Here is a 26,364-nt window from a genome sequence, read left to right on the forward strand (position 1 = left end):
AGAAATAGAGGACATACTCAAAATATCCAAATCAATAACGTTATTGGTGAAATGAAAAATGTGCCTTTTATTTTATGGAAAAAAAAACTAAATGTTTTGACCAACCCAATACTTTAATATACTGCATAAACACTTTATAAATTAAAGGACTAGTCAATTTGTTAGTGTATTTTACCTTAAAGTTTTTCATTATTTCTATTAATCTTTACTTTTACCTCAATCACAAAATGGGTATTTTTTTATAAGAGACTACATATGTCATGGGTGAAAGTATCTGTCATTGTTTGCCACATATTATTGGAATGTTCAAGAGTTCTGAGATTAACTAAAAAAGTACAAATTAAAATATGTTAAGACTGATTTTGTTTCAATAATTGAAGATATTTCATAAAAGGAAAAAAAGCTTATATTTTAGATCCAAAATCAAGGTTTTTCGTGTACATTTAAAAATGTTTCTTCATTTATTCTGTTAAGAAGCAACTTTAGAAATAAAACTACTTAATAAAGCCAAAATAAAATACAATTTAGTTATAAAATCTGATGACCATGCTGTAAATTATTGCTTTTTTCATATCAACCTATGTTTCCCACAGAATTACATTTAACAAAAAAATGTTATAAGAGATTTTTCCACCTTGTAAATAATATATCTGGGGACAGAAATGGGTAATCGTGATTTGCATGCATAATTAAGGAAGAGTAGTATGTCTGTGATGGAAATAATCCTGAGGCAGAAGTATTTTTTAAAATGTTTTAATTCCTGCCCTGACCAGATGACTCAGTTGGTTGGAAAATCATCCTGTACACCAAGAGGCTGTGGGTTTGGTCTTCGATCAGGGCACATACTTAGGTTGCTGGTTCAATCCCTGGTCAGGACACATATAGGAGGCAATTGATATATATGTTTCTCTCTCACATCACTGCTACTCGCCCTCTCTCTCTCCCCTTCTCCTCCCACTAGAAAAATCAATGAACATATCCTTGAGGGAAGATTAAAAAATAATAATAAAATGTTTGAATTCCTTAATATACTTTTAAATAACAATAGTAAATTATAATTTGTATTCAAAGGATATCAACTTGTTTTTAAAAATCACTTATTTTTTTAATTGCTGTTCAAGTGCAGTTTTCTGCCCTTTACCCCCATCCCAGCCCACCCACCCCAGCATTCCCCTCCTCCTTCCCGTCTCCACCCCATCCTTGTTATTGTCCATGTGTCCTTTATACTAGTTCCTACAAACTCTCCCCTTCTTCCCCTGAAATTCCCTCCCCTCTCCCCTCTGGCCACTGTCAGCCTGTTCTCAATTTCAGTGTCTTTGGTTATATTTTGCTTATTTGTTTGTTTTATTAGATTCCCATTAAAGGTGAGATCATATGGTATTTTTCTTTCACTGCCTGGCTTATTTCACTTAACATAATGCTTTCCAGTTCTACCCATGCTGTTGCAAAGGGTAGGAGCTCCTTCTTTCTTTCTGCTGCATAGAATTCCATTGTGTAAATGTACCATAGTTTTTTGATTCATTCATTTACTGATTGGCATCTAGACTGCTTCCAGCACTTGGCTATTGTAAATTATGCTGCTATGAACATTGGGGTGCATAGGTTCTTTTGGATTAAAAATCCTTTGTTTAAAAGTTTCTTTAACAAATAATGCTAATGTTGTTAATTCCAGTGAACAATTATTCAAGACTAAAATACAATTACCTGATTCTCTAATATGTTTTTTAATAGAGTAAGAGAGCCAAATCATCTATATGGAGTAACTCTCAGAGCACTGCCTGCCATCTTGCCCAAATTTTAATGTTAAAGTGTGATCTATAAAGACCCCTCTAGGATATTTTGTGAAGACAAATTCCTATGCAAGAATATGTGAATACTTAAAAGAAAATTGGTACACAGGACAAGGTAGAAAAGGAAACCTGACTGGGCTTAGCGTCATCCTGCAAACCTAAGCATCGCCGGTTTGATTCCCTGTCAGGGCACAAATCTGGGTTGCAGGGCAGGTCCCCAGTTGGGGGCATGAGGGAGGCAACTGATAAGTATTTCTCTCCTATATTGATGTTTCTCCCCCTCTCTTTCTCTCTCCCTCCTAAAAATAAATAAAATCTTTAAGAAAAAATAATAGTAGGAGAGGAAATAGGATAATGAGAATGATAAGAAAGGAAGAGGAAGAGTCTGGGAAGGATGAAAAAGCGTGAAGAGAAAGGATGAAAACATAAGTGACCATAGTTAATAACACTGGATTGTATAATAAAATTTTGCTAAGAGGTAGAACTTAAATGTTATTGCAAAAAAAAATGGTAAATAAGTGAAGTGATGAATTCCAGTGAACAATTAGCAGTGTTAATTAGCTTGATGGGGGAGGTTCTTTAACAATGTATATGTATCAAATCATCATGTTGTACACTTTAAATATTTTACCACTATATTTGTAAATGATGCCTCAGTAAAGGTGAAAAAAAGAAAGGAGGAAGAATATGCTAAGCAAATCCAATAAATAAAAATTTATATTGGACAAATTAAAAGGTAGTGATTCATTCTATGCTATGGGACACAATTAAATATAAACTGTCATTGCATCTAAAACAGTAATATTTATCTATAAAATATTCACTCATACATATTTTTCATGCATAGTAAAAGTCCAAATATACAGAACCTTTAGTTTTCATTAAGTCAAACCTAATTTTTCACTTAGAGCATCAAAACATTTACTTTTATACCAATGACAGCTGTACCAAAGAGTCAACTACTTACCTCCCTGATTCAGCATCATTCAATGGAAAGGAGTCTCTAATAACTCAATCACACTTGTAAACAGCCAATTTCAGGCTTTTCTACATAAATCACTACAGTGATTTATACAGTGGTAGTGATTTAGGAAAAGAAAAATGTAACATTGTAGTGGTCATGGCCAAGGAAACATAGGTTTGGAGTCTTAAAGTGAGGGAACATAACTTTTCCTACTATAAGTCTCATATTCCACTTAAAAAATATTGTCATCCAAGGTGTAGAAAGCTGGCAAGTACTGTGACTTGCTTCATATACTATAGTCCTCAACTCTTCTTAGTGATGTGTGTAAGAAGCTCTCAAAATACCACGTATTACACAGTGATCAGCCATTAAAAGAATAAAATCTCATCATTGTGACATAGATGAACCTTAAGGGCATTATGTTATGTTAAGTGGTATGTCAGAGAAAGACAAATATCATATGATATCATTTATATGTGGTATCATTTTTTTAAAGGTACATAAACACAGAGAATGATGGTTGCCAGAGATGGAGTTTGGAGCAGGGCAAAATGGGTGAAGGGATCAAAAGGCACAAGCTTCCAGTTAGAACATAAATAATTCATGGGGACATAACATATGGCTTGATGATTATATTACAGTAAATACCATACTGAATATTTTAAAGTTGCTAAGAGAATAAATCTTGAATGTTTGCATCACAAGAAAAAAAAACTATGTATGGCGACAAATGTTAACAAGAAGTATTGTGGTGATCATTTCATAATACACAAATATCAAATCAATATGTTGTTTATACCTGAAACTAATATAATTTTATATGCCAACTGCACCTTAATAAAAATTCATGGATATTAATAGAACCTTTAATCACATTAGCTGAGTTTAAGTTTAGTCCCCAAAGAATACTTAAGTTTCCTTATTGTGTTATATTGTTTTATGAAATAAGTAAATTCAATCTAAACTACTTGATTATTATTATTTTGTTACTTATTTCAAACCATAACATTCATGTATACTATTGCAAATTGATGCTGGTACCCTCTAATATAGGTCTACACCTAATTATCTATCAAACATTAATGGAAATATTACCATTCCAATCAGACACAATTTCCTTCCACTTGAAAATAAAAACTTCTAACTCAGCTCAACAACTAATTACATCTCAAATTATGGATTTGAAAAAATGTATTAGAAGCATATGTTAAAAATAAACACAAATAAAAATAAAATCTTGCTTTTCACTGAGTCAGTGTAATTTTTGTTTGTTTGCTTTTATGGCTATATGGTTTATGTCATTCTTCTGGGCAAGTTCAGTATACAGCCCTCATTCTTTAGACACTCAGAAAACCCCACAGGCTTAAACTGTCTGAGAACTTAATCTGATACTGTCAGCCGAAGACACCAGCAGTAGCACTGTAAGAACATTTGTCCTGAATTTTAACACTGTTCATTAACAGTTCCATTTTCCTGAGTTTGTGTTTGTTCTTTGGCATTGGCTTAGGATATAATCCATTTTTCAGAAGGTGTTCTTTGCTGAGGCAAATTCAAGCACCATGCTGAAGGTGGAAAGATCATAAAGCCTAAAGAGTGTGAAGCAAAGTCTGTTAAGATTTAAAAAAAAAAACCCTAAAAAAAATGTCTGTGACAAGTCATGGTATTCTACCTAGAAGTTTTCTTCAGGAACAATTATTATTATTTATTATTATTATTATTATTATTATTATTATTATTATTATTATTTGCTTTTAACTATGAAAAGCAATAGGCACTCTAATAGATAAATGATGATTTCCAAATAAATTATTATTTATATCCATACCTTATATACCATTAAGTAACTCCAGTAAAAAGACCCAAATTGATTTTCCATATAGGTGATAAAGTCCAAATTTAGTTTTATGCATTAAAGTATTCCAACCCCACAAAAAAGTGTTGCCATTATAATTTAATCTGTGACAAGCAGACTGCAAAAAAATTTGTCGATAATAACAATCAGTTGATTCTTTTTGCAATCACAGGAGGCTGCGTGCTTTTGTTACAGAACAAACAAGGGGGGCCTGGGACGATATACTATTATTGAAAGAAGGCCCCGGGTCCGTTATGTCCGCTGCCCTAGGAAAGACGTCTCTCAATGCCAGAGATTTGTGAAAAGGAAAGGAAATGTTTATTTAATGCTATACAAACTTAAAGTAGTGACCTAATGTCTTTATCAAAATCCTAAAGTCCCTAAAAAACACCCACAAACAGACACAGTCCTTCCTTCCTTCCCCCTTTGCCCAGTCCAGAGTACTGTATCTCAGGAAAGGAAATAGAAGTCCATGGCTCAGGCAGTCCTCTGGTTCTTCCCAGTTAGTACTCCATCTCGACTGGGAGACCTCCATGGGTTCCCGGCACCCTCAGCTGAGTCGCCGGGATCTCTGCTAAAACCAGGTGGTGGTTCCCCCTTCTAAAGCTGCAGGGGTCCCCACTCTGTCAAGGCCGCGTGGTTCTCTCTCAGAGCTGCAGGAAGGGCGAGTCCCCACTCTGTCCAGGCTGCGTGGTTCTCCCCCAATGGCTGCCATGTCTGGGTTTAAATCCCCCGTGCCAATCTTCTTCTGCAGCCCCATTTCTGACTCCTCCTACACTTGGGCACACTTGCCCTCAATCTGCTGTCTTCTCCAGCTTTTCTGGTCACCATCGTGGGTCTGGGCAAGTGTCACCCCCATGTCATGGAGCCAATCTTCTCCCAGCTCCCACGCAGGTGCTGTAACTCAGGGGACCTGCCCCCCAGTCACATCTTGGTGGGGGAGATCCCTTTCCATCCCCCCCTGGCCTTGAGCATGGCCATAGCTATTTAGCATATCTAAGTGACCAGCCAAAGGCTATAGGTATGCTAAATGACCATGCCATGGATTAGCTGCAAAGCTGCCCTGCATGTTCTTGCTCTGTGTGCCCCTTCCCCCAACTCACACCTGTGGGGGAAGGGGTGAAGACACCTTAAAATCTCCTGGACACCTTGAGTTCTGGACCCTATTTCAAATGCCTATTTGGGGTCCCCCCTCTTGGCTGCACCCTGTAACACTTTCTGCTCCCTGAGAACAATTAGCTGATGGCAGTAATGGTTTACTAATGCACAGCAGTCCATGGACCACAGACAAGTTCGTATCCAGGTTTTGGTGTATTCAGAATAACCCTAACTGTACAGCACAGTCTAAATTTAAATACCTATAGGGCCAGCCATTTAACATAAGCATGTGAATTGGGTGGACAGAGAATGGAGGGTAACAGTGAATGGAGGAGGTTGTAAAACACCTGGAGCATATGCCTTTCCTAATGTTATTCAAAGTAATTTTTTTAAATGAAAACACTGTATTAGTTTTTATACCATACAGAGATGTCAGTGTTTTAAACGTTTTGAGTCAGATTCTTTCCTTGAGCCTGAGACCCCTTATCTAAATTTTAAAAATAACAATAGCAACACTTGATTAAGCAGATTTTAATAAAAAAATAAAGAAAAAGAATAAAGGAAAAAACTAATATATTTAACTACAAAAATTTCAAAATGTCCATGTGAAAATTTATTCCCTCACATGTACAACACAAGAAGTAAAAAGAGCTTAATGGCTTTAATGTACAATAAACTCTTACAAAATTGAGCAGTCACTGGTAATTGCTTCTTCATAATCCATCCATTCTTTTCTTTCTTATTAAAATACCAAAAATTTTATTCTAGGTAGCAGTGTGTCCAGCTAGTAATATGACATTGGGTAATAGCATGGTCTAGCCAATGAGATGTAAGTGGAAGTCCTTAGGTGGGGCTTCCAGAGGGTCTCTTTGAAATAGGACAGACTCAGCAGGCAGAGGCTCACTCTTTCTCCTTGACTGGAACAGCATCATCAGAAGTGGAACAACCACCATATGTCTATAGGGCAATAAACATGAAGATTAAAACCAAATACATACAATGATGATCAAAAAGGCAGGAAGAAGCTGGGTCTCTGATGCATTGCCAGCCCTGGCAGTTCTTATTTACAGGAGAAAAAGAAATTCCGATATGACTCAACCACTGCAGTAAGTGCTCTGTTACATAAGAAAAAGACCAGTATCTTTGAAAAGTCTGCATGAAACTGCTGTAGAAAGTCCCTTAGATATGTTCTCATGATTTCTTTTAATATCTTCATTTCTTCAAACAAGAGAGAAAATGTGGAAATGACTATATATTACTTCACAGAGTCAACACAGTAGAATGATTGGATTCTGAATCACCGTACTTAGGAAACGTATCTACAACTATGTACAGACTGAGACTATTGAAGTTCTATTGCAATTTTGTGACATTAAATTTTTAATGGACAGGAGAATACTAATATTCCTGTGGTCAAGGGCCTCCAATTTTTACCTTCTGAAGATGTTTCTATTAATTTGCTGAGGTAACTACAGAATGAATTTTGGAAACAGACAGACCTGAATGAGATTCCCCACTTTACCTCCGTGGTAGTCACTAGGGCTATTCACAAATATGCCAGTGCTCCCTGCCTGGTACATAACCAGACTGAATTTTCTAGCCCCCTTTGAAGTTAGGCATGGCTATATAAGTAGCTTTGATTAATGAAATGTGTGCGCAAACAATATGTGCCACCTCTGGGCAGAAACTTTGAATGCAGTATATGATTTATCACCTCCCCTTATCCCTTCTTTGAAGAGAGTAGAATGACATGCCTGGAGAGTGCCTCCATCAGCTTGGGTCCCTAGGTGATTGCAATGAGCAGAGATCCTCCTGGCAATTCCACTGGACAGACAGCATGCAAGAGGCATAAACCTTCATTGTACTATGCCAGGGGTGTCAAACTCATTTTCACCAAGGGCCACATCAGCCTCCCAGTTGCCTTCAAACGGCAGAAGGTAATTTTAGGACTGTATAAATGTAACTACTCCTTAACAGTTAATCAAGAGCTAGGCCCCGCTACGGGGTAGAAACAAGGTACTGGGTGGAATAAAACAAGGTAGAGGGCCGGATTCAGTCCACAGGCCTTGTGTTTGCCACCTGTGTGTACTATGCCATTCCAATTTTGGAGTTTTAAGTCATTGGAGCCTAATCCAGTTCATCCTTTTTAAAAATTGAATTTATTGGGGTGACATTAGATAATGAAATGATACAGGTTCAGGTGCACAATTCTATAGTACATCATCTGTATATTGCATTGCATGTTCACCATTCCAAGTCAAATCTCCTTCCATCACCATTAATCCTCCCTTTACCCTTTTTTACCTCCCCGCAACCTACATCCTACATCTCATCTGGTAATCACAATGCTGTTATCTGTATTTTGGGGGGTATTTTTTAATTCTTTTCTTTTTTTGCATAATTCCTTCACTTTTTTCATCCAGCCTTACAACCCACTTCCCCTCTGACAGCTGTCAGTCTGTTCTCTGAGTCTACTTCTATTTTGTTTATTTTATTCATTCAATTCCACATATGAATGAAATCATGTGGTATTTGTCTTTCTCTGACTGACTTATTTCACTCAGAATAATGCTCTCCAGGTCCATCCATGCCATTGCAAAGGGTGAGTTCCTTGTTTTTTACAGCCAGGTGGTATTCCATAGTGTAAAGGTATCACAGTTTTTTTATCCACTCATATCCTTATGGACATGTGGGCTGCTTCCAAATCTTAGCTATTGTAAATAATGTTGCAATAAACACTTGGATGCATATATTCTTTCAAATTAGTGTTTCAGACTTCTTCAGATATATTCCTGGAAGTAGAATTGCTGGGTCAAAATAATCCAGCCTGTCTTGACTGATGTAATCATGTACTAGCTCTATGTCCCCAGACATTATACAATCCCTCTTTGCCTCATTTTCTTCATTTATGAAATGAGGAAAATAATGTCTACCTTGTAAGGTTGTTATTATGGTACACTAAGATGATGCATTAAATTATGTTTGACATACTACTTGATAATAAATGATAATATTCCTATATAAATAACATTATATCTGAGGCAATGTGAAGCTATGTGAGAGATAGACTGGTTCTGAGGAACAAAGAAAATCCTCTTATAAAATTAACAAGTTCGAAAAAGGTTATTTGACAGGAGAGTCAAGGTTTTATAAATCCTTTTGTCTGCAGGTACAAAGTGAGTTTCAAGGGACCATTATTACCACCGACTAGTGCTGAGTAGAGCTAAGGCACTTAGGCTATAGCACGAAGCTTTGCCATGTCTAGTTATAAAAGTTCACAAGGTAAAACTTCATAAGCAGAGATGGTTCTATAATAAAAAAAGTTCCAGGGTACAAAAAGCCCTAGTAAATATTATTGTAGCTGAATGAAAATCACAGCATTTAGTTCAAAATTTTTGTCAATCCAACAGAAAGGCAAAAAAGGGCAAAAGGATTAATGATCTGAATGTCTGGTGCCATGCAATTAACATATGTTATTCCATTGAATTCTCACAACAACACTATGAGGTTAACTATTTTTTTATATTACAGGCAAGGAAATGAGCACAAAAAGATTATATGAACTGCCCACTGGCAAAAAGTAATGATGGTAAATAATGAAGTGTTCATTGAAACCTGATTCAAAGCTCACATCATGCTACTTCAAGTGTTAGAAAAACTTTTTGAGAATAAAAGATGAGGATGAATCAATAGGCTAAAGTGGCCATTATTTTGAGGAGCTCTACCTCTACAAAATGAAGTCAGCTGAAAAAGTACTAATCCCCCCATCATCTTAAGGTTTTATGATGATGCTACTAATTAAAGGTTATTGGGGAGAAATGTATGACATAGATTTCTTCCCCAGGAGAGAAAGAAAACACCAATGTTTATAGCAGACAATAGTTGTGTTTCTCAGAGGAATGTACCAACATTTTTTATTATTGCTAGATTTGAATAGGCTGACCTTGGGGTTCCCCCACTAAGAAAGCTAATTTTTCCATCTGTAATAAGTAACTTGGGATGTTTCATTATGCATTTCTTCTGCTTATACTCTAGTCAATCACCTTATCACCACCCACAAATCACACTGTCTGATTGTCAAACCCCCTTTTCCTACTCCTAATGACTATGGTATGATTGCTGCTGATAAAGGTAAATAGACAGAGAACTCTAGGGCCTCACCATTACTTTGGCATTTTATATTCAATGCTATCTGTAGATAACAATAACAAAAGCTAAAGAGATGAAGCGTAGTGTCTCCATTCTGTATGTTAAATTTTGTCTGTTGTTAGATATTATACTCAGAACATAAAATAAGTTTCCTGCTATAATAGTACATTAATTAATACCAGAAACATGTCTTATAAAGCTGGGAAAGGGAGAAGCAGTAGCAGCGTTAGCAGCAGCAGTACTAGCACAAACCCTATCCTGAACCCCAGCCACATTACTGTTATTAAGCCACCACCAATACCAACATTAAAGCTTTTGTTTAGGATTGTAGTAAAGATGGAATTCCAACTGTGAGAATAAGGATGTATGTCCATAGTGGATTCTTTTCAGAACCCCCAAAAAGGTGAGGAAAATTTTAAATCCATAAAGCCAAATTCTTAAAGCCAAAGAATATTACATTTTCCCCTCAAGATTTGAACTTTTAGTCAGTCCTTGGTCTGATGGTGGCTGATCATACAGATTTCCACCAACCGAAAGGGAAACACAAAGACTACATGGAAAGCAAGCTTAAACAATATTAAGACACTTAAAAATAATATAGTTTATTTTTTAGTTTGTTTATTTGTTTTCTCTCTCAAGAACTTAGAGGAATATTGGTGAATAGACAAAAAAAAAAAGACAAGTACTACTGTACATTAAGCATTATATGCCTGCAGCCAGGTGCCTGGAAATAGGTAACAAGGGTAGAAGGGAGGGAGAAAAATCTGAAGACACTTCCTAGTCATTTGGGGTAAGGATTTAGAGCCCCTCATGAATATTTTTCTCAAAGGAGAGGACTAGAGAAAGTAAAACTGCCTAGATCCCAAACAAAGCCGACTTATATGGACACACACATAACAAAAAGCCTGCCCATGAAGAAACGTCTCTGACTCCGACTCCGACATTTCCATGTCTCAGGGTAGGGGAGAGGAGAGGAAAAGACAAGTGAATGCCTGTTCCTGGAATTCTTGAACTCTCCTTGCTCTGAAGGTCTTTTCTTGTCTTGCTTGGTAACTAGCCCAGTTACTCTGACTTGAGCTTGTATCCACTATTAAAATTTTCTTCATGGCTAAGGTACCTTCTTATACAGTATATAATGAGAGAGAGAGAAAAAGAGAGAGTGAGAGAGCGGGAAAGAGTATTTGGTGTCTCTGTGTGTATGTGTGTTAGTTTAAAAATTTAATTTAGTTATATTTGTTATCCTCTGATTTTCCTTCTTGAGTTGTATTTATCACATTTCAGTGATTAAAAAACCTAATATAAATTTTATTTCGCTATTTTTTCTTTTGCCAGAAGTGCAAAATTACTTACATGTTCCAAAGACTGAGATGTTATGAGTGCAATAAAACATTCTTTACTGATGATTATTAATTATATATGAATCATCAGGCTTTCATGAAAATTAAATAAAATGATGATTGCAGGTTATAATCTTTTCATATTCTGCAGGCATTTTTCTTAAAAAATTTTATCTTTTTATACTCTAAGTATGGTTAATTAGATAAACAGGAAGTTGGTATAACTCCTCAAATAAAGGAAACAATGCAAAAAAGTAAGATGTCCTTCTTTTAATTAAAAAGAATAAAGTAAAAGTATACAGAAGCATGAATACTAAAAGGGAAATAGAAAACACTAAAAGAAAATTCTAGCCCCCCAAAACCTATATTTAATGTTGTAATACTTACATGTAATTTAGCATATTGCAAATGTTGTTTGCATAACTTAGAATAAATATATAAATACTTTTAAATAATGGGATCTGGAATACTAAACTAACAGAAAAATACCAGAGAGGAAAAGTTTATAAATGTAGACAAATCTCTATCACAGATACATCCTGCTTTTCACTTGAGCTACAAATTTAACAAGCTAGGCATTTCTAAACTTTCTAAATAAAATTTAACCAAACTCCTACTTTCAAAAAACTACATAACCTTCAAAGACATACATAGCTCTTGTATGTAATTATTTTTCTCCAAAATGGAAAGAGCAACAGCTGCACACTCCAGTGTAGACAGAAACCTATGAGCTGGTTGCACCAAATTACATACTGACTAGAAATGCTCATTTTAAATGCACCTGAAACAAAAACACAGAATAGAATGTAATTTTTGTATTAAATTTAAAACTATAAAGTCTATATTTTAAATGCTAATTACTTTAATTTCCTTCCAAAATTGCCAGTTTAGAAATAGTAAATGTACCTATATTTTCTTTATATAATACCCTTATGTTATTGTCAAATAGTAGAAAGGAGAGTATATTTTCACATATATCTGACAAAGAAAATATATTCAAAACGAATACAAATTCCTATCAAGCAAAAATGGATTGACTAATAACCCCGTCAGTAGGCAAAAGACTGAATAGACTTCACAAAGAGGATATAAGAATGGCAAATAGGTGTCTCAACATGACTTAGTATAAATTAAAATATAATAATATAATGTTTCATACTCACCAGAATAGTAAAAATCAAAATTATTAGCAGTACCAAATGGGGAGAATATGGAGCAAATGAAACTCCCATACATTGTGGTAGGGGTAAAAATGGTTTAATCACTTTGAAGAATTTATTTTATGGTTTGTCCTCCCACTATTTCTTAATGTAAATTGATAGGTGTATGTCTGTGTGGGTGTGAGTGTATATAAACATAGAGACATACAGACATACACATATGTATATATATGTCCTCTCTTTTTAGATAAACATAGCACATTATACAGATTTTGCCCATGAAGATAACATTTTAGCTGAGACAATGACTGAGTTAGACATGAGAAAGACAATACAAATTTGAATGCCAACAATTTGGCCTTTATATTCCTATTTTAATTTAATTAATCATACACTCATAAAGCCATATTCTACCCCACACTCTGATCAGAATCACATTTAAAGATGAGAATTTCAGTTTTTACTCATAAAATATCTAAGCATGGGGACTGAAGGTAGACTATACACAGCACCTTTCTAAAATCAGGTGTTTTATTTTCTGGTATCACTGAAGTCCTATGAGTCTGTCATTCCTACACCATAAAGCTCTACTGCTCATGGCACCTTGTAACTCAACCCCTCCCCTCCTTTGTTTCTCACTCATTCCCCCAAGGATGAGAAATACAGGTCTTCTAATAAAAGTGCTTTTTATTCAAGTAATTCTTCTGTCCAACTTGTTTCCTTTTTTTCCTCAGAAATGGGAAGAGAGAAAAGAAGGAAAGAAGAAGAAGGGGAGAGGGAGAGAGAAAAAAAGGGAGGGTGGGAGAAAGGGAGAGAACTAAAGTGTGTATCATGAAAGATTCACAACAGAATGTATTTGGTTTTAGAATACATCCTTTAAACCATATTTGACTAATAATGTTTTAGATATGATCATGTTAAAGTTATTCTGCATTTCTACCAATAGACAAGATGAAAAATAGATGCAGGGAGGAAAAGAGATAGAGAAAAATGTTTGAGGAACATGTATAATGATAAAAGAAAGCCTATGATTAAATAATGGTAAGAATAATTCATAATGTTGATTAACTGTAATTACTAATGGCTTAATATTTCATCAGGTCAACCTGTACAGATGACTACTGCTTCAATACTCAATTTCAAATCATCATCTGAGGAATTTATAATAGGCATCTGATTACAAGAAAACCTTTGAAAAACATGCAAAATTCACAGTAAATTTTGTTTACTGGAATGAGTTTGATTTTTAAAATAACTTTTTTTGAAGTCAAAGAGGTATTTTAATTCTTATTGTGACCCACATGGCTATATGAATACTCAGAATTTGAAATTTATCATCTGCTACACTTCATAAGCTATATAAATGTCTAATCATGGGGTTATACACCTGAAACTAATATAACATTGTATGTCAACTGTAATCTAAAAATTTTTAAAATTTACCCTGACTGGCATGGCTCAGTATGCTGGGAATTGTGCCACAAACCAAAAGGTCACCGGTTCAACTCCCAGTCAGGACACATGTCTGGGTTGTGGGCCACATACCTGGCTGGAGGCGTGGGAGAGGTAACTGATCAATGTTTTTCTCACACATTGATGGTTTGCTCTCTCACTTTCTCTTCTCCCTTCCCTGTCCGTAAAATAAATAAAATCTTTTTTTTTTAATTTAAGGAAAAAATGCCCCAGCTGGTGTAGCTCAGTGGATTGAGTGCAGGCCTTTGAACCAAAGGATCCCAGTTTGATTCCCAGTCAGGGCACATGCCTGGGTTGCAGTCCAGTTTCCCAGCAGGGGGCACATGAGAGGCAACGGTACATTGATATTTCTCTCCCTCTCTCCTTCCCTTTCCCTCTAAAGATAATAAAATCTTTTTTAAAAATTTTAAGGAAATTTTTAAAAAGCTCATACATATCTAATAAACATCTCTATAAACGTGAAAAAAAATGTGTGAAAAAAAATCAGACAGCTGGACCTAAGGATGTTAAAACCTATCTTTCAGCAATCAACCCTAAGGATATATTTCACATATATATATTGATAATAATATATTAATCCATTATATATCACCATTATTAGTATATGTTATAAAATTATAATATATATCATTTTAATTTCCAAGTTTTTGAAGCTATGCTGAACAAAAATGCTTCAGTGATTTTGAACTTTTTGGACATTGGTTCTCTATGGGTATAAGTTGTTTGAGTGCTCTTATTGTAACTTCTTTCAAAACAGGAAAATCATTGGTTGGTGTAGAATTCTACCAGTGTAAAGTGAGCCTATAACTTCCATTTTAAAAACAGCCAGGTCTTCCACATCTTATTTCTAGACTTGGCTTCAGATCTTCTCCATTGATTCTCTGAATTGACTAAAATTTGAATTCCTGGAAATTCTTTTGTTGTTATAATACCTTCGCTTCTTCTCTTTCATTAAATCTTAAGTATATAAGGTCTCTCCAGAAAATGTTCAGCCATGTGATATGAAAAATAGAGACATTTATTGATGAAGAAACAAGATACAAGAAACATCGTACACAGGACAATGATGCCTCAGTCCCCTTCAAAAATGGACATCTCCAGACCTCACATAGTTCTACCAATTGCCATCAGCTGCCCTGTCGTATTTTCCTGAATCTCATTGATGGTCTGAAATCTCTTCCCTTTCATAGGTGATTTTAGTTTTGAGAAAAGCCAGAAGTCACAGGGCACCAAACCTGGGCTGTAGAGGAGCTGAGTCACCTGGGTGATTTGATGTTTCACCAAAAAACTCTGCACAAGATGTGATGCATGAGCTGGTGCATTGCTGTGATGGAGGTGCATCACCAGTTGCCCTTAGCTGCTGCCTGCTGAGTCATCTGAATATTTTCCACAAAGGAATGTTTAAGCTTAACACAAAATTTAATACAGATGCATTGCTCTACTGTCATTTTGAATGCAACTGCCACACAGTACATGAGCTCATTCAATGGTGTCTACCACCCCCACTGACTAGTACAGTGAAGTCTTGAAGTCATCATTGTTCATGCACGTGCATTCTGGTCCACTCTCCTTGGCTGCCAGGTTACATCATGTCAAGCAAACTGTTCTTGTTATATTAACGATGTTTGGACTTTTTCCAGACTAGACAATAGTTGTTGAAAAAGTTTTTGTGACATTTACTTTATATGACTACACAACTTAAAACATTACATGACATTTATTCCCTTTAGAATTTTTGTCTCCAAAGTGCTCTAAATATGTCACTTTGAATTAAAGCATAATGTTTGGAAAGGATAAATTATTTATGCTCTTGATGTAGATTTCAATAACATGCTGAGCTTTGCTCTAGTTGATTTTTCTCTGTATCCCCAAAGAAATTGCTGAAAATATTTAGATGCAAAGTTTTCAGATTTTACATTTATAGAAAACAATGTTAGAATTGCATAGAATAGAAGAAAGTAATCCTTTTAATATTCTTAGAAAAGGACTGGATAAACACTACATATTTTATATGTAAACACAGTTAGTGTTTGATCCATAAGATCTAAGTGCTTTTTATAGATATCTCAGCTTAAATGTAGATGTACTTTTTTGGGGATATTTTCCTAAAATACCCACTTTTTGCCTCTTAAACCCATTTTATTATTTTTTTTACTGTTGTTCAGTTACAGTTGTCCCACCTTTCCCCCCATTACTCTCCTCTGCTCCATGCCTTCGACTCCCAGAGTCAATCCCTGCTATAGATGTACTTTTTAAATAATATAATTGGCTAAATCTCTAGTTCTTGTAGGATTTGTGTACCATCAGTGGGTTCTCCCTTCCTTACAATCTTACTAACATTCCTCAAAAGAGATAAATTATTACTAGTATTTATTTCCTAATTCCAACATTTTAATGTAAATGTTAGTAATTGACTAAAGCAGTGTTTTACCACCTTAAGTTTAAATTCAGACACAGATCCCTAATGTCTTTACACAGGTCCTTTCTCCACTTCTCTTTTTCACATCTGCTTCCCCAGCAAAGTCACAATCCCCCAGCTTCTTAAATCTGGGTGTAATTAACTTCTGGGTATAATTCATAGCTATATTTAATTGTCTCATGGCTGTGCTCATTAATTCAAGCAATGTTTCCTGAACACCAGCCACTGTGTTGGGCACTGTTCCTTACACCAGATGACAGTGGCAAGGAAGCAAAATAGACAATCTATGTCTGGGTGGAGCTTACATCATGTGGCAGTAAGTCACTTAGAAGTATATAATTACAAATTAAAATTGTGAGAGTAGAATATAAGGGTGCTTTAAAATGGGGATGAGATTGAAGTTACAGTTCACAAAGAACTCTCTAGCATTTGAGAACTAAAGGGTATGTAGTAGTTAGTGAGAAAAGAGAAGGGTAAAGAAATGTTCATACTTAGTCTGGCTACTAGGTAGTGATGGAGGTGAGGAAAGAGCAGTATTGATGAAATGGACAATTTATAGACCATGTTTAGGATTTTGCTTATTGGAAAGCTAAGGATTTTAATCTGAGTGACAATGTGGTCATTTTTGTTAAAGACTATTTTTACAGTAGTTTTAGGTTCACAGCAAAATTGATTGGAAAGTACAGAGAGTTTGTGTGTGTTTTAGAATATTTTATTATGACTTTGGTTTTTCCTTCATGATAAAATATAATTATGCAGCCATATAAAACTTTTAATTCAATATATTCCATTGAATATAGGGGGGGAACATCAGGATACATTTTTGATAAAAAGTGGTGCTTCCCTCACCTCTAATCCACCCCTGCAAAGTCCTGTATGATTCCTCTGAGTAAAGCCCCAAGTTTTATGCCTCTTGCTCCAAACACTGCCTATTTATTATTTATTTGTTAGATTGAGAGGCTCACTAATTTGTTTTTTAAAGAATCACTTGCTGACACTTGGGAATGATATAAGAAGACTTAAGCAAAAGCAAGATGTTCAGATAGGAGTTTGCAAAGATTCAGGCTGAAAATGACGGTGACTTGAAAATGAGTATTGGTGGAGAGAAACTTACAAATAGAAGTTATGCTATATCAGCAGCAGCTGAAAAATACATTTAAAAATAATTTAAAAATTCATGCTAATAGTTACAAGAATTTGTGTGTTTGTGTATCTGGTTTACAATGTTGACCTTGTCTAGTAGAAAGAAAACTAATTAATATAGATGAAATTAGGTTCTAGGTATTGCTAATAAATTGAATATACACATACAGTTTTTATATGGATTAAGGAAGTGATGAGAGACTTAATAAGATAATAGTAAATTAAACTACAGGAGAAGCTTTCATTAAGCAGATGGTGAAAAACAATATAACAATAAACCACAATTTGTTAAATATTGTATATCATCATAGTGATACTTTTATTATAATTAATGCCTTTCCACAAAGTACGGTGGAATTAACATGTCACTGTCATTAACTTACTATCTAATAGAATTTTCATTTAAATCACTTGAAAGGATATATAATGAGCCTTGGGAAAATTCAGTTTTAATTTGAAATTAGAATATGTTTCCTAATGAATAGAAAAGAAATCCCTGTAATTTGATAAGAATTCTCCATTTCACATTCTTTTCCCACATTCTCTTCATTGTTGATATCAGCTATTAGTATGTCATCACTTTTTCAGTGATAATTTTTCAGGTTTATGTGTGTCATTAAAACAAAATTTGTCAAATACAGTATGTAACATTATGCATATATTTTTCATACTACAAAGTTGACAGAATTCTGCCATCTCTCAGAGGGGAATGGACTGTATCATTAATGGCTATTACACAGGACCTTATGTTGTGCTTGAATGGATCATTTAAGAAATACCAATTCACTAGTTTGCTTAAATTGAGAAAGTAATTAATAGAACAAAAATATAGGTATTCTCTAACATCTCAATATGTTGACTATACTTGAAGGAACAGTAGTCAGTAAAGTTAAATTCCACACCACCACAAAATATAATGCATGTTATATTTCTCTTTAATAACTTTTCAGCTCTCACACAGAATGATTATTGAATATTTGAGTCTTAAAAACTTATTTATCAATCAGCAGCTATTTATATCCCTATCATTTTGTTAGGCTGATGAGAAGATAGTAAATTCAGGGTTACAATTTAGCTGATTATTGTCCTTTAAACAATGGTCAAGTATTATGTTTGCATTTTATTTACTTGACCTTGTATGTGCAGTTTGGTTCACTTTGCTGTACAATGAAGATGGAAAGAACATGCATGTGATTCAGTCAGGGTACCGACAGTGTCAACCTCAATGATGGGAGATAAAGAGAATCCCAGAATATTAGAGATTGAAGGAACCTGAGAGATAGATTTAAATCAATTATTTCACATATTAGAAAAGTAAATAACCTATGCAATGTTACACAGCCAATTAATGACAACTATTCTGTTTTCCAATTTGATTTGTGTTTCATGTAACAGAGAAAACTTTTAGTAGTAAGAAAGGAACATTTGTGCTAATACTTATCAATTTCAATAACATGTTTTATTTTTAGATGTGCATAAAATATATGTAGAGTAAGAAACACATACCACTCTTATAACCATCGTTTAAGTCTAGACAGAGAGCACTACTGGCACCCCCCCAAGGGCCAGGCCTGTCCCCCAGGGTGTCACTATTCCCTTCAATACCCTTTTTCTTACCTCTAGAGGGAACCAGAGCCTGACCTTATTGTAATCTCTTTGTTTTTACATGTGGATGGATGCATGCCTAAATGATATCGTTCTGCCTGTCCTGAACATTATGTAAATCAAATCACACTATATGTGCTCTTCTGTGTCTTGTCTTTCTTCAGCATTGTATCCTTAAAATTCATCTATGTTATGGGACATTCCTGTACTTGTTCATGTTTGTTGTTAGGCAATACCCCATTATGTAAATATATCACAACTTATCCATTCTGGTATTGATGGACCTTGAGGTTCTTTTCAGAAGCTTGGAGCTGCTATAATAAATGCTGCTATGAGTGCTCTTGTGTGTTTATCTTGATGCCATGTGCAAGAGTGACTCTCAGATCTATACCCTGGAAATGAAGTATATGGGTCATGGGTTAAGCATAATTTCAATTTTACTAGATTTAATCAAAGAGTTATATAGTGATGGTAACTATTCACACATCTCCCAGTAATGCATGGGAGTCACCCTCATGAACATTTGGTAAGCTTTGACGTTTTAAATGTTTTGCCAGTGTGATGAACATGTAGTACTTTTTAATTTGGTCTTAATTTCCATTCTCACAATTATTAATATGCTCAGTTAATATGTTTAGTAGTCATTTAGATTTTTTCAAGTACCCTTTGACATCGTTTATCCATTTATTTAGTTTGTTATTTTTCTCTTGTTCTCTATGTACTATGGATTTGAAGATTTGAAATATTTGATAGTTATGTATATTGCAAATGTATTCCCTCTGTGCTTATCTTTTAACTTTTTTGTGCTGTGTTTTGATAAATGGAATTTTATATTTTAATGTTTGAATTCTTCAGTCTTTATGGTTAGTGTTTTCTACATTTTGTTTATGACACTTAATCTTATCTCTAGCTCAGAATCTCTTATCTTCTAAAAACTCTATAGTTTTAACTTTTACATTTGCCTAAATCTACCTGTAATGGGGTTTTATTGTGTTTGGTGTCAGTTATGGGTCCAACTGAACTTGTCCCCATATGGCTGCAAGGATTGTTGCACATTTATTGACCAGCATCACTTACTGGAAACAGCACTTTAACATTTGTTGCATGTGTGCATGAGTGTGAAATATATTTCTATGCTTTAGAGTCTGTTCCACTGGTCTGTTTGTGCTTGTCAATTCCATACTGTATTAATGTCACTTTACAATGAGTTTGACTGATAGGCTAAGTCCTTCTACTGTGTTCTTCAAGATTATCTTTGTGGTTTTGCCCTTCACATTAACATATAATTTAAGAGTAAGCTTTATGAAACTCCACAAAAACCTCTTTAGATTTTTGGTGAGGTTACATTAACTCACGAATCAAACTTTAAGAATTAACAGCTGTATAATAGTCTTTGCTTCTAAGAGCATAGTATGCGTCCTCTTATTTAGGTTTTCTGCAATATTGTTCAGTAAAATACAGACTAGTTATGAAGACACTAGTATACATTTATTATTTTATATATTTGGTTCAATTGTTAGCGAAGAGTCAAACTATTAACTACAAATAATCCAAGGGTTAAAAGTTATAATACTCTGCAATCCATAATTTCTTATCACTTAGCTATCTGTACTCTGTATTGCTTAAAGGAACATGACAACCTACTGTTACCCAACTCTTTATGTCTGTCTGTCACCGTCATGTGTGCAGAGGTAGAGGGAGACAAGAAAATACATTGGGCAGATAAAACAGTCATGCATGAAATAGACATTTATTTTAAAAGTGATTTTCAAAAATCATTACAAATCTTGGTCTGTCTTTTCTGTTACATTGTGTTGTTTAGGGATGTTTCAAACAAAACTTAAAGGATGAAAGAGTAAAAAATTAATATACTCCTTGGTTCTAAATGTTTTGTCATGGGGTTCTAACTCTAAGAATATTTTATTTACATGGCAAAGTAATTTGTTCTTCTCTGGTACTTCCAAGACTGCTTTTATTTCCTTCCACCTATTCCATCGCTTTTCTTCTTTAATCCTGTAAAAGCTGACAGCCTTCAGGTTTTGTCCTAAATTCCATCTCACCCATACCCTTGGCCAGGCTACTCATCTGGCTTTATTGCAGTCAAGCTGAGTTGCTTCTCACTTATGAGGTCTGTCAGGAAAAAGTCCAGCCATCATTAATATAAAAGAACAGTCTGCACCGGCTCAGGCATCATCTTGCTACAAGATACACAATGTTTCTTGTATGTTGTATTTTCTTCATTAAATGCTTCTATTTTGCTTATTATGTGTCTGCATGTGTTCTGGATAGGCCTCACGTGTATATATACAAATTTTTCCACCATTGAAGTGGATATACTGAAAGCTTCTAAATTGTCAGCCCAAGAAATATGTATAAACTTGATATAATGGAAGGCACTGTTTCATGATCATTGTATCATTCCTATGTTTCCGAGATTTTTAACATTCCATGTGAAGTTTAAAATTTTAAAAATGCTTTTAAATGATCATAGACTTTTAATAACTATAGAATTTATATTTTGTTTCTTCAAAATTAAACTGCTTATCATCTTTAACTTTTTCTAACAACATATTTAGTCATAGGTTCTAAAAAAAATCTTAAAAACATGCAATGTCATGCAGACAGAGGACACAACTTATAAACCTTAAAGTGAGTGGTTTGGGAACTGTTTAATCATGTTGCATGACAGTAGATAATTAAGTACTACATGTGTAACAATAAGTATGTATTAGCTATCTTTTGACCACTCAAAAGTCAACTTTAGTCTTAAACTTAGCTATATGTTACCAGTGTAGAAAATGATTAGCCAAATTTGGACTTATTAAAATTCTGGTGAAAAACATGCTTATCAAAGTCTGAAAAGACAATAAATACTGGGCCTAGTGATTTTAAAAAACAAATATCCTTAGTATTAAGTTTGACATGACAGCTTAATATGATGGTATTTATTCTTCCAGCACCTTAGTTTTTAATATGTAATTATAAAAATTTTAATATCTACAAAACAAAATGTGTAATATTTCAGTTATGAAGTAAAAGACTAAAACTGACATCCCTGAATCTCGTAATAACAACTATTCAAGAAATAGAATATAAACAAAATGACTGACATCTCAGGATACTCCTCCCATGTGCTTCATGCGTGTGTGTGCACACACACTATAAATAGGCTGATGGATGTATAGACAGATCCATACATACAATTTTACTTAAGAATGTCCTTAGCAAATTAGTAAAAATTCTCCTAATAAACCTGACATCCTCTGAAATAACCACTACTCCACATTTTTTATAAGTCTTTTGCATTTAGGTATCTTAAATAAAACATTGTTCAATTTTGCCTATTTCTGAACTTTAAAAAATAGATATTCTTGTGTGACTTGTCTTTTCAACATTATATTTTAGGGATGTATCCATACTGATTCCTATAGCAGCAGTTCATTCATATTCATTTCTGTCTAACAGTAGCTCTGTATGTGAATTTGCCACAATTAACACATTCCTTGAGACATTTGTTATTGCTATGATAAACAGAATAATAAAAACTTATGTGCCCTGGTATAGAAGCACAGGAGTTTCATCATAATGTACACCTAGGAGTAAAAACTCATCAAAGTATTGGATTATCATAGATAAAGAGAACAGACTAGGGTTGACGGAGGACTGGGGCTTGAGGGACTGGGTGAAAAGGTGAAGGGACTAATTAGTACTGGGTTCGGCAAAAAGTTCTTTTGGTCTTTTCTATAAAATGGCTCTAATAGTGCTTAGTTTCTGTCTTTAACTTCATTCAAAACAATTTTGTTAGATTGTATTGTGAGAGCTGTCAAATCGGTGCACATTTTTAAAAAATCTTATCAAAATAGGTGAATTTGGGGGTAGCAATTTTAATATTGAAGATGAAAGAAATGTAGTATTCCACATTTACATGATGGAATACTACACAGCAGAAAGAAAGAAGGAGCTCCTACCCTTTGTGACAGCATGGATGGAACTGGAAAGCATTATGCTAAGCAAAATAAGCCAGGTGGTGAAAGACAAATACCATATGATCTCACCTTGAACAGGAACCTAGTCAACAAAACAAACAAGCAAGCAAAATATAACCAGAGACACTGAAATTAAGAACAAACTGACAATAACCAGAGGGGAAGGGGGAGGAAGAAATGGGGAGAAAAGGGTGAAGGATTTTCAGGAACAACTATAAAGGAAACATGGACAAAACCAAGACAGGGTGGAATCAAGAGAGGGAGGTGGGGATGGCTGGGGTGGGGGGAAATGGTGGGGGAGAAAGAAGAAAACTATACTTGAACAATAAAATTTTTAAAAATGAAAAAAAAAGAAAAGTATCAGAAAGCATGTGTGGAAATGGAAGCCTTGTTCACTGTTGGTGGGAATGTAAAATGGTAGTGGCACTAGGAAACACTGTGACAGTTCCTTTAAAAAGTTAAGAAGGGAATTACCAACTCATCTAGCAATTACACCTGGTATGCAGCCAAAAGAACTGAAAGCAGGTCTCCACAACAGCCAAAAGATAGAAGCAACCCATGTCCAACGACAGATTAATTCATTTAAATTTTTAGGTAGCTTTGAAAACTGGTGGACCTTACTTTCAGATAGAATGCTATCCTAAGAATATAAATTAAAGTCACCCAAATGTAAAATCCTGATTCACAAGCTTTGTGCCCTAATTTCATGAATTATTCTTTAATTCAGAAGTCAAGTAAGTAAATAAGTAAAAAGAAAAGTTTTTTAAATAGGTACAGTTCATTTTTGAGAAGATAAAAATAGAATAAAATATGCAGATGACTAAATGTGAAATTTTGCAGGGTGTAAAATTCTTACATGTTTATATAACAATTTTATCAATAATGAGATTTCATTAGTAAACTCTAGTGCAATAAAAGATTTTTAAAAATATGTCTTTCTTCTAACTAGATCTAGCTAATTTTTCACATTTGTATTCAAGATGTTTTCCAGATTTATAAAAAATTATAACTTTTAAAAATTATTTTCACTATTAGTATGGCCATACAGTAGAAAGTCAAGTATTTTTAAGCCATCTGTTCCCACTCCACAATCTACATTACTTCAGAAACAGAGGCACTTTTTTACCTACCATGCCCTGTAATTGAGGCACATAATCATACCAGTTGCCAAACTACACCAAGCACACCTGCTATGCAAACAGCTCCTCTTTTTCTGAATTAATTGTGTCCAGTGGACCAATTTAACATGGTACTTCTCCAGGATTACCTTTGCCAGCTGATGGCTCTTGCAAGAAAATCTACAGTGCATGCACTGCCATTCTCAGGATGTATGTACTCAGGTGTGGCAATGCAAAACATTTCTGAATGATGTACTCCTCTGAAGGAATGCAAGCAATCAGAGGCTTAAAGACAATCAGTATCATGTTATGGCTCACTGGAGATTACATCAATTAATGTATACAAGCACAGATTCATTTCATGTTATTAGATGCTTACACATATGGCCACAGCCCAGTATGATCCACTGGATCAGGCATTAATATTTAACAACTAAAATGTATTATAAACCTCACTTACAGAGTAGTTGAAATGGCCAGGATAACCAAGTAACTGCTAGCAACTGAATTAAGACCAAACTTTCCTTAACTCAAACTTATTCTCAACCTCAAGCATCCAGAAAATGCTCACAAACTTTTTCCAAGACGATAGTCAAGCTCAATGCTAACAAAAGAAAATATATTGTAACCTACATTAAGTAACATTAAATTTTCTAAGATAAGCCATTTTTAAAAGCAAAACAAAAAAGGTAAAATTAATTACAATATATTTTATTTAACCCAAAAGATCCAAAATTAAAAAATTATTTTAACATGTACTCATTATAAAAATTAAGATTTTTATTTTCTTAAAACTAAGTCTTTGAAAGTCATTGTGTATTTAATATATACAGACATATTAATTAGGATGCTATATTATAATCATAAATATTTAATCAGTACTTAGGTTTTATCAATAAGAGTTTAAAAAGCAGTTCACACATCTAAGTTGTTCCAAACATATTTCAAAGTTTTCCAATAACACATTCGTGCACCACATAAATCTATTCATTCAATATTTGTATTTACATTGACTAAATTGGCTCATCTTTTTGAAAATCACTGCTTTTATCACCCGGCTGGTGTGGCTCAGTGAATTGAGTGCTGGCCTGTAAACTGAAAGGTCACCAGTTCGATTCCCAGTCAGGGCACATGCCTGAGTTGTAGGCCAGGTCCCCAACTGGGGACGGATGTATCTCTTACACATTGGTGTTTCTCTCTCTTTCTCCCTCCCTTCCCCTCTCTCTAACACTAAGTAAAATTTTTAAAACATCACTGCTCTAACTCAGAAGCAAAAGCATATCAGTTTAAAAACTATGACTGTCTAGTGAGTAAATTCACTAAATCTTGTGTCAACTCAGTTTTATTAACTCCAAATTCAAAAGGGGTATTAAATAAATTGAAAAATAACTTCAAATGTATCAATATCAACAAAGCATTCCTCAATTTTTTTTTGCAGTTTCCTTGCCTTGAGCTTCAGATTTACCAATATAAACTATGATGATGGTGAAAAAACTTTAATCATAATGTCCTTTTGTTGTTTTTGCTTGAATATGTGATGAACATTTGTGACTTGGATTTAATAAGAGTTTTTGTGTAAAATTCTTCTACTATGCAAACAACAAGAATTGTCAAATAAAAAATGATTAAGTTCACTGACCTCTATTTCTTTCAATAGTCCTACCATTAGCCAGTGATAATTCATAGCATTTGTACATATATACAGAATTATTTTTAGCAAGTGAATACATGACACTTTTTAGAGAAACTATTGAGGAAAACAAAGTACAAATACATTCAATATGTATCACACAATGAAATGAAGCAATAAATGAAATATTTCTTACTTGACAAGTCTAATAATTAAATCTGAATTTTTGACCTACCATAGCTGGGACACTGCCCACATGAAATAAACTAATTTTTTCATATTCTGGTGAAATTCTTCTTTGACATATTTGAAAGAATAAAAAAAAAATCTATGCCCTGAATTCAATTTTTTAGGTTGCAAACTGACAACTCTTCTTCCTATATTTGAGCTTACCCAGAGTAGTTTTTACCCAAATTATTAATTGGGCTGTATCTCTTATCACATGGCATCTAAGGCTAAATAAAAGTATCTGCAATATTTCAAATTTGAATCCTATATCTCATGAGCAACTGTATGGTGGCTAAATTGAAAATCTTTCATTTTTGTAAAATATTTTTCTAACAATATTTCCACAACAGAAATAATTTCTTTTACCATCTCACCATCTCACTTTCTGGAAAACAAAGTCAATATAAAAAAC

At 34.3% G+C, this 26,364-nt stretch overlaps 1 protein-coding gene across 1 annotated transcript in view; it reads right to left on the reverse strand.

Annotated features, from left to right (window-relative positions):
- Positions 1–4,148: 4,148 nt before the first annotated feature.
- DTWD2 (DTW domain containing 2) overlaps positions 4,149–26,364 on the reverse strand; it is a 55,745-nt gene continuing 33,529 nt past the window's right edge. Inside the window, 3 exon segments of the mRNA XM_045837913.1 lie at positions 4,149–4,361; positions 11,827–11,933; positions 11,936–11,965. Coding sequence (XP_045693869.1) covers positions 4,149–4,361; positions 11,827–11,933; positions 11,936–11,965 — 350 coding nt within the window.

This window comes from Phyllostomus hastatus, unplaced genomic scaffold, assembly GCF_019186645.2.
Source record: "Phyllostomus hastatus isolate PE091 unplaced genomic scaffold, TTU_PhHast_1.1 phas_contig_254, whole genome shotgun sequence".
Classification (NCBI taxonomy): domain Eukaryota; kingdom Metazoa; phylum Chordata; class Mammalia; order Chiroptera; family Phyllostomidae; genus Phyllostomus; species Phyllostomus hastatus.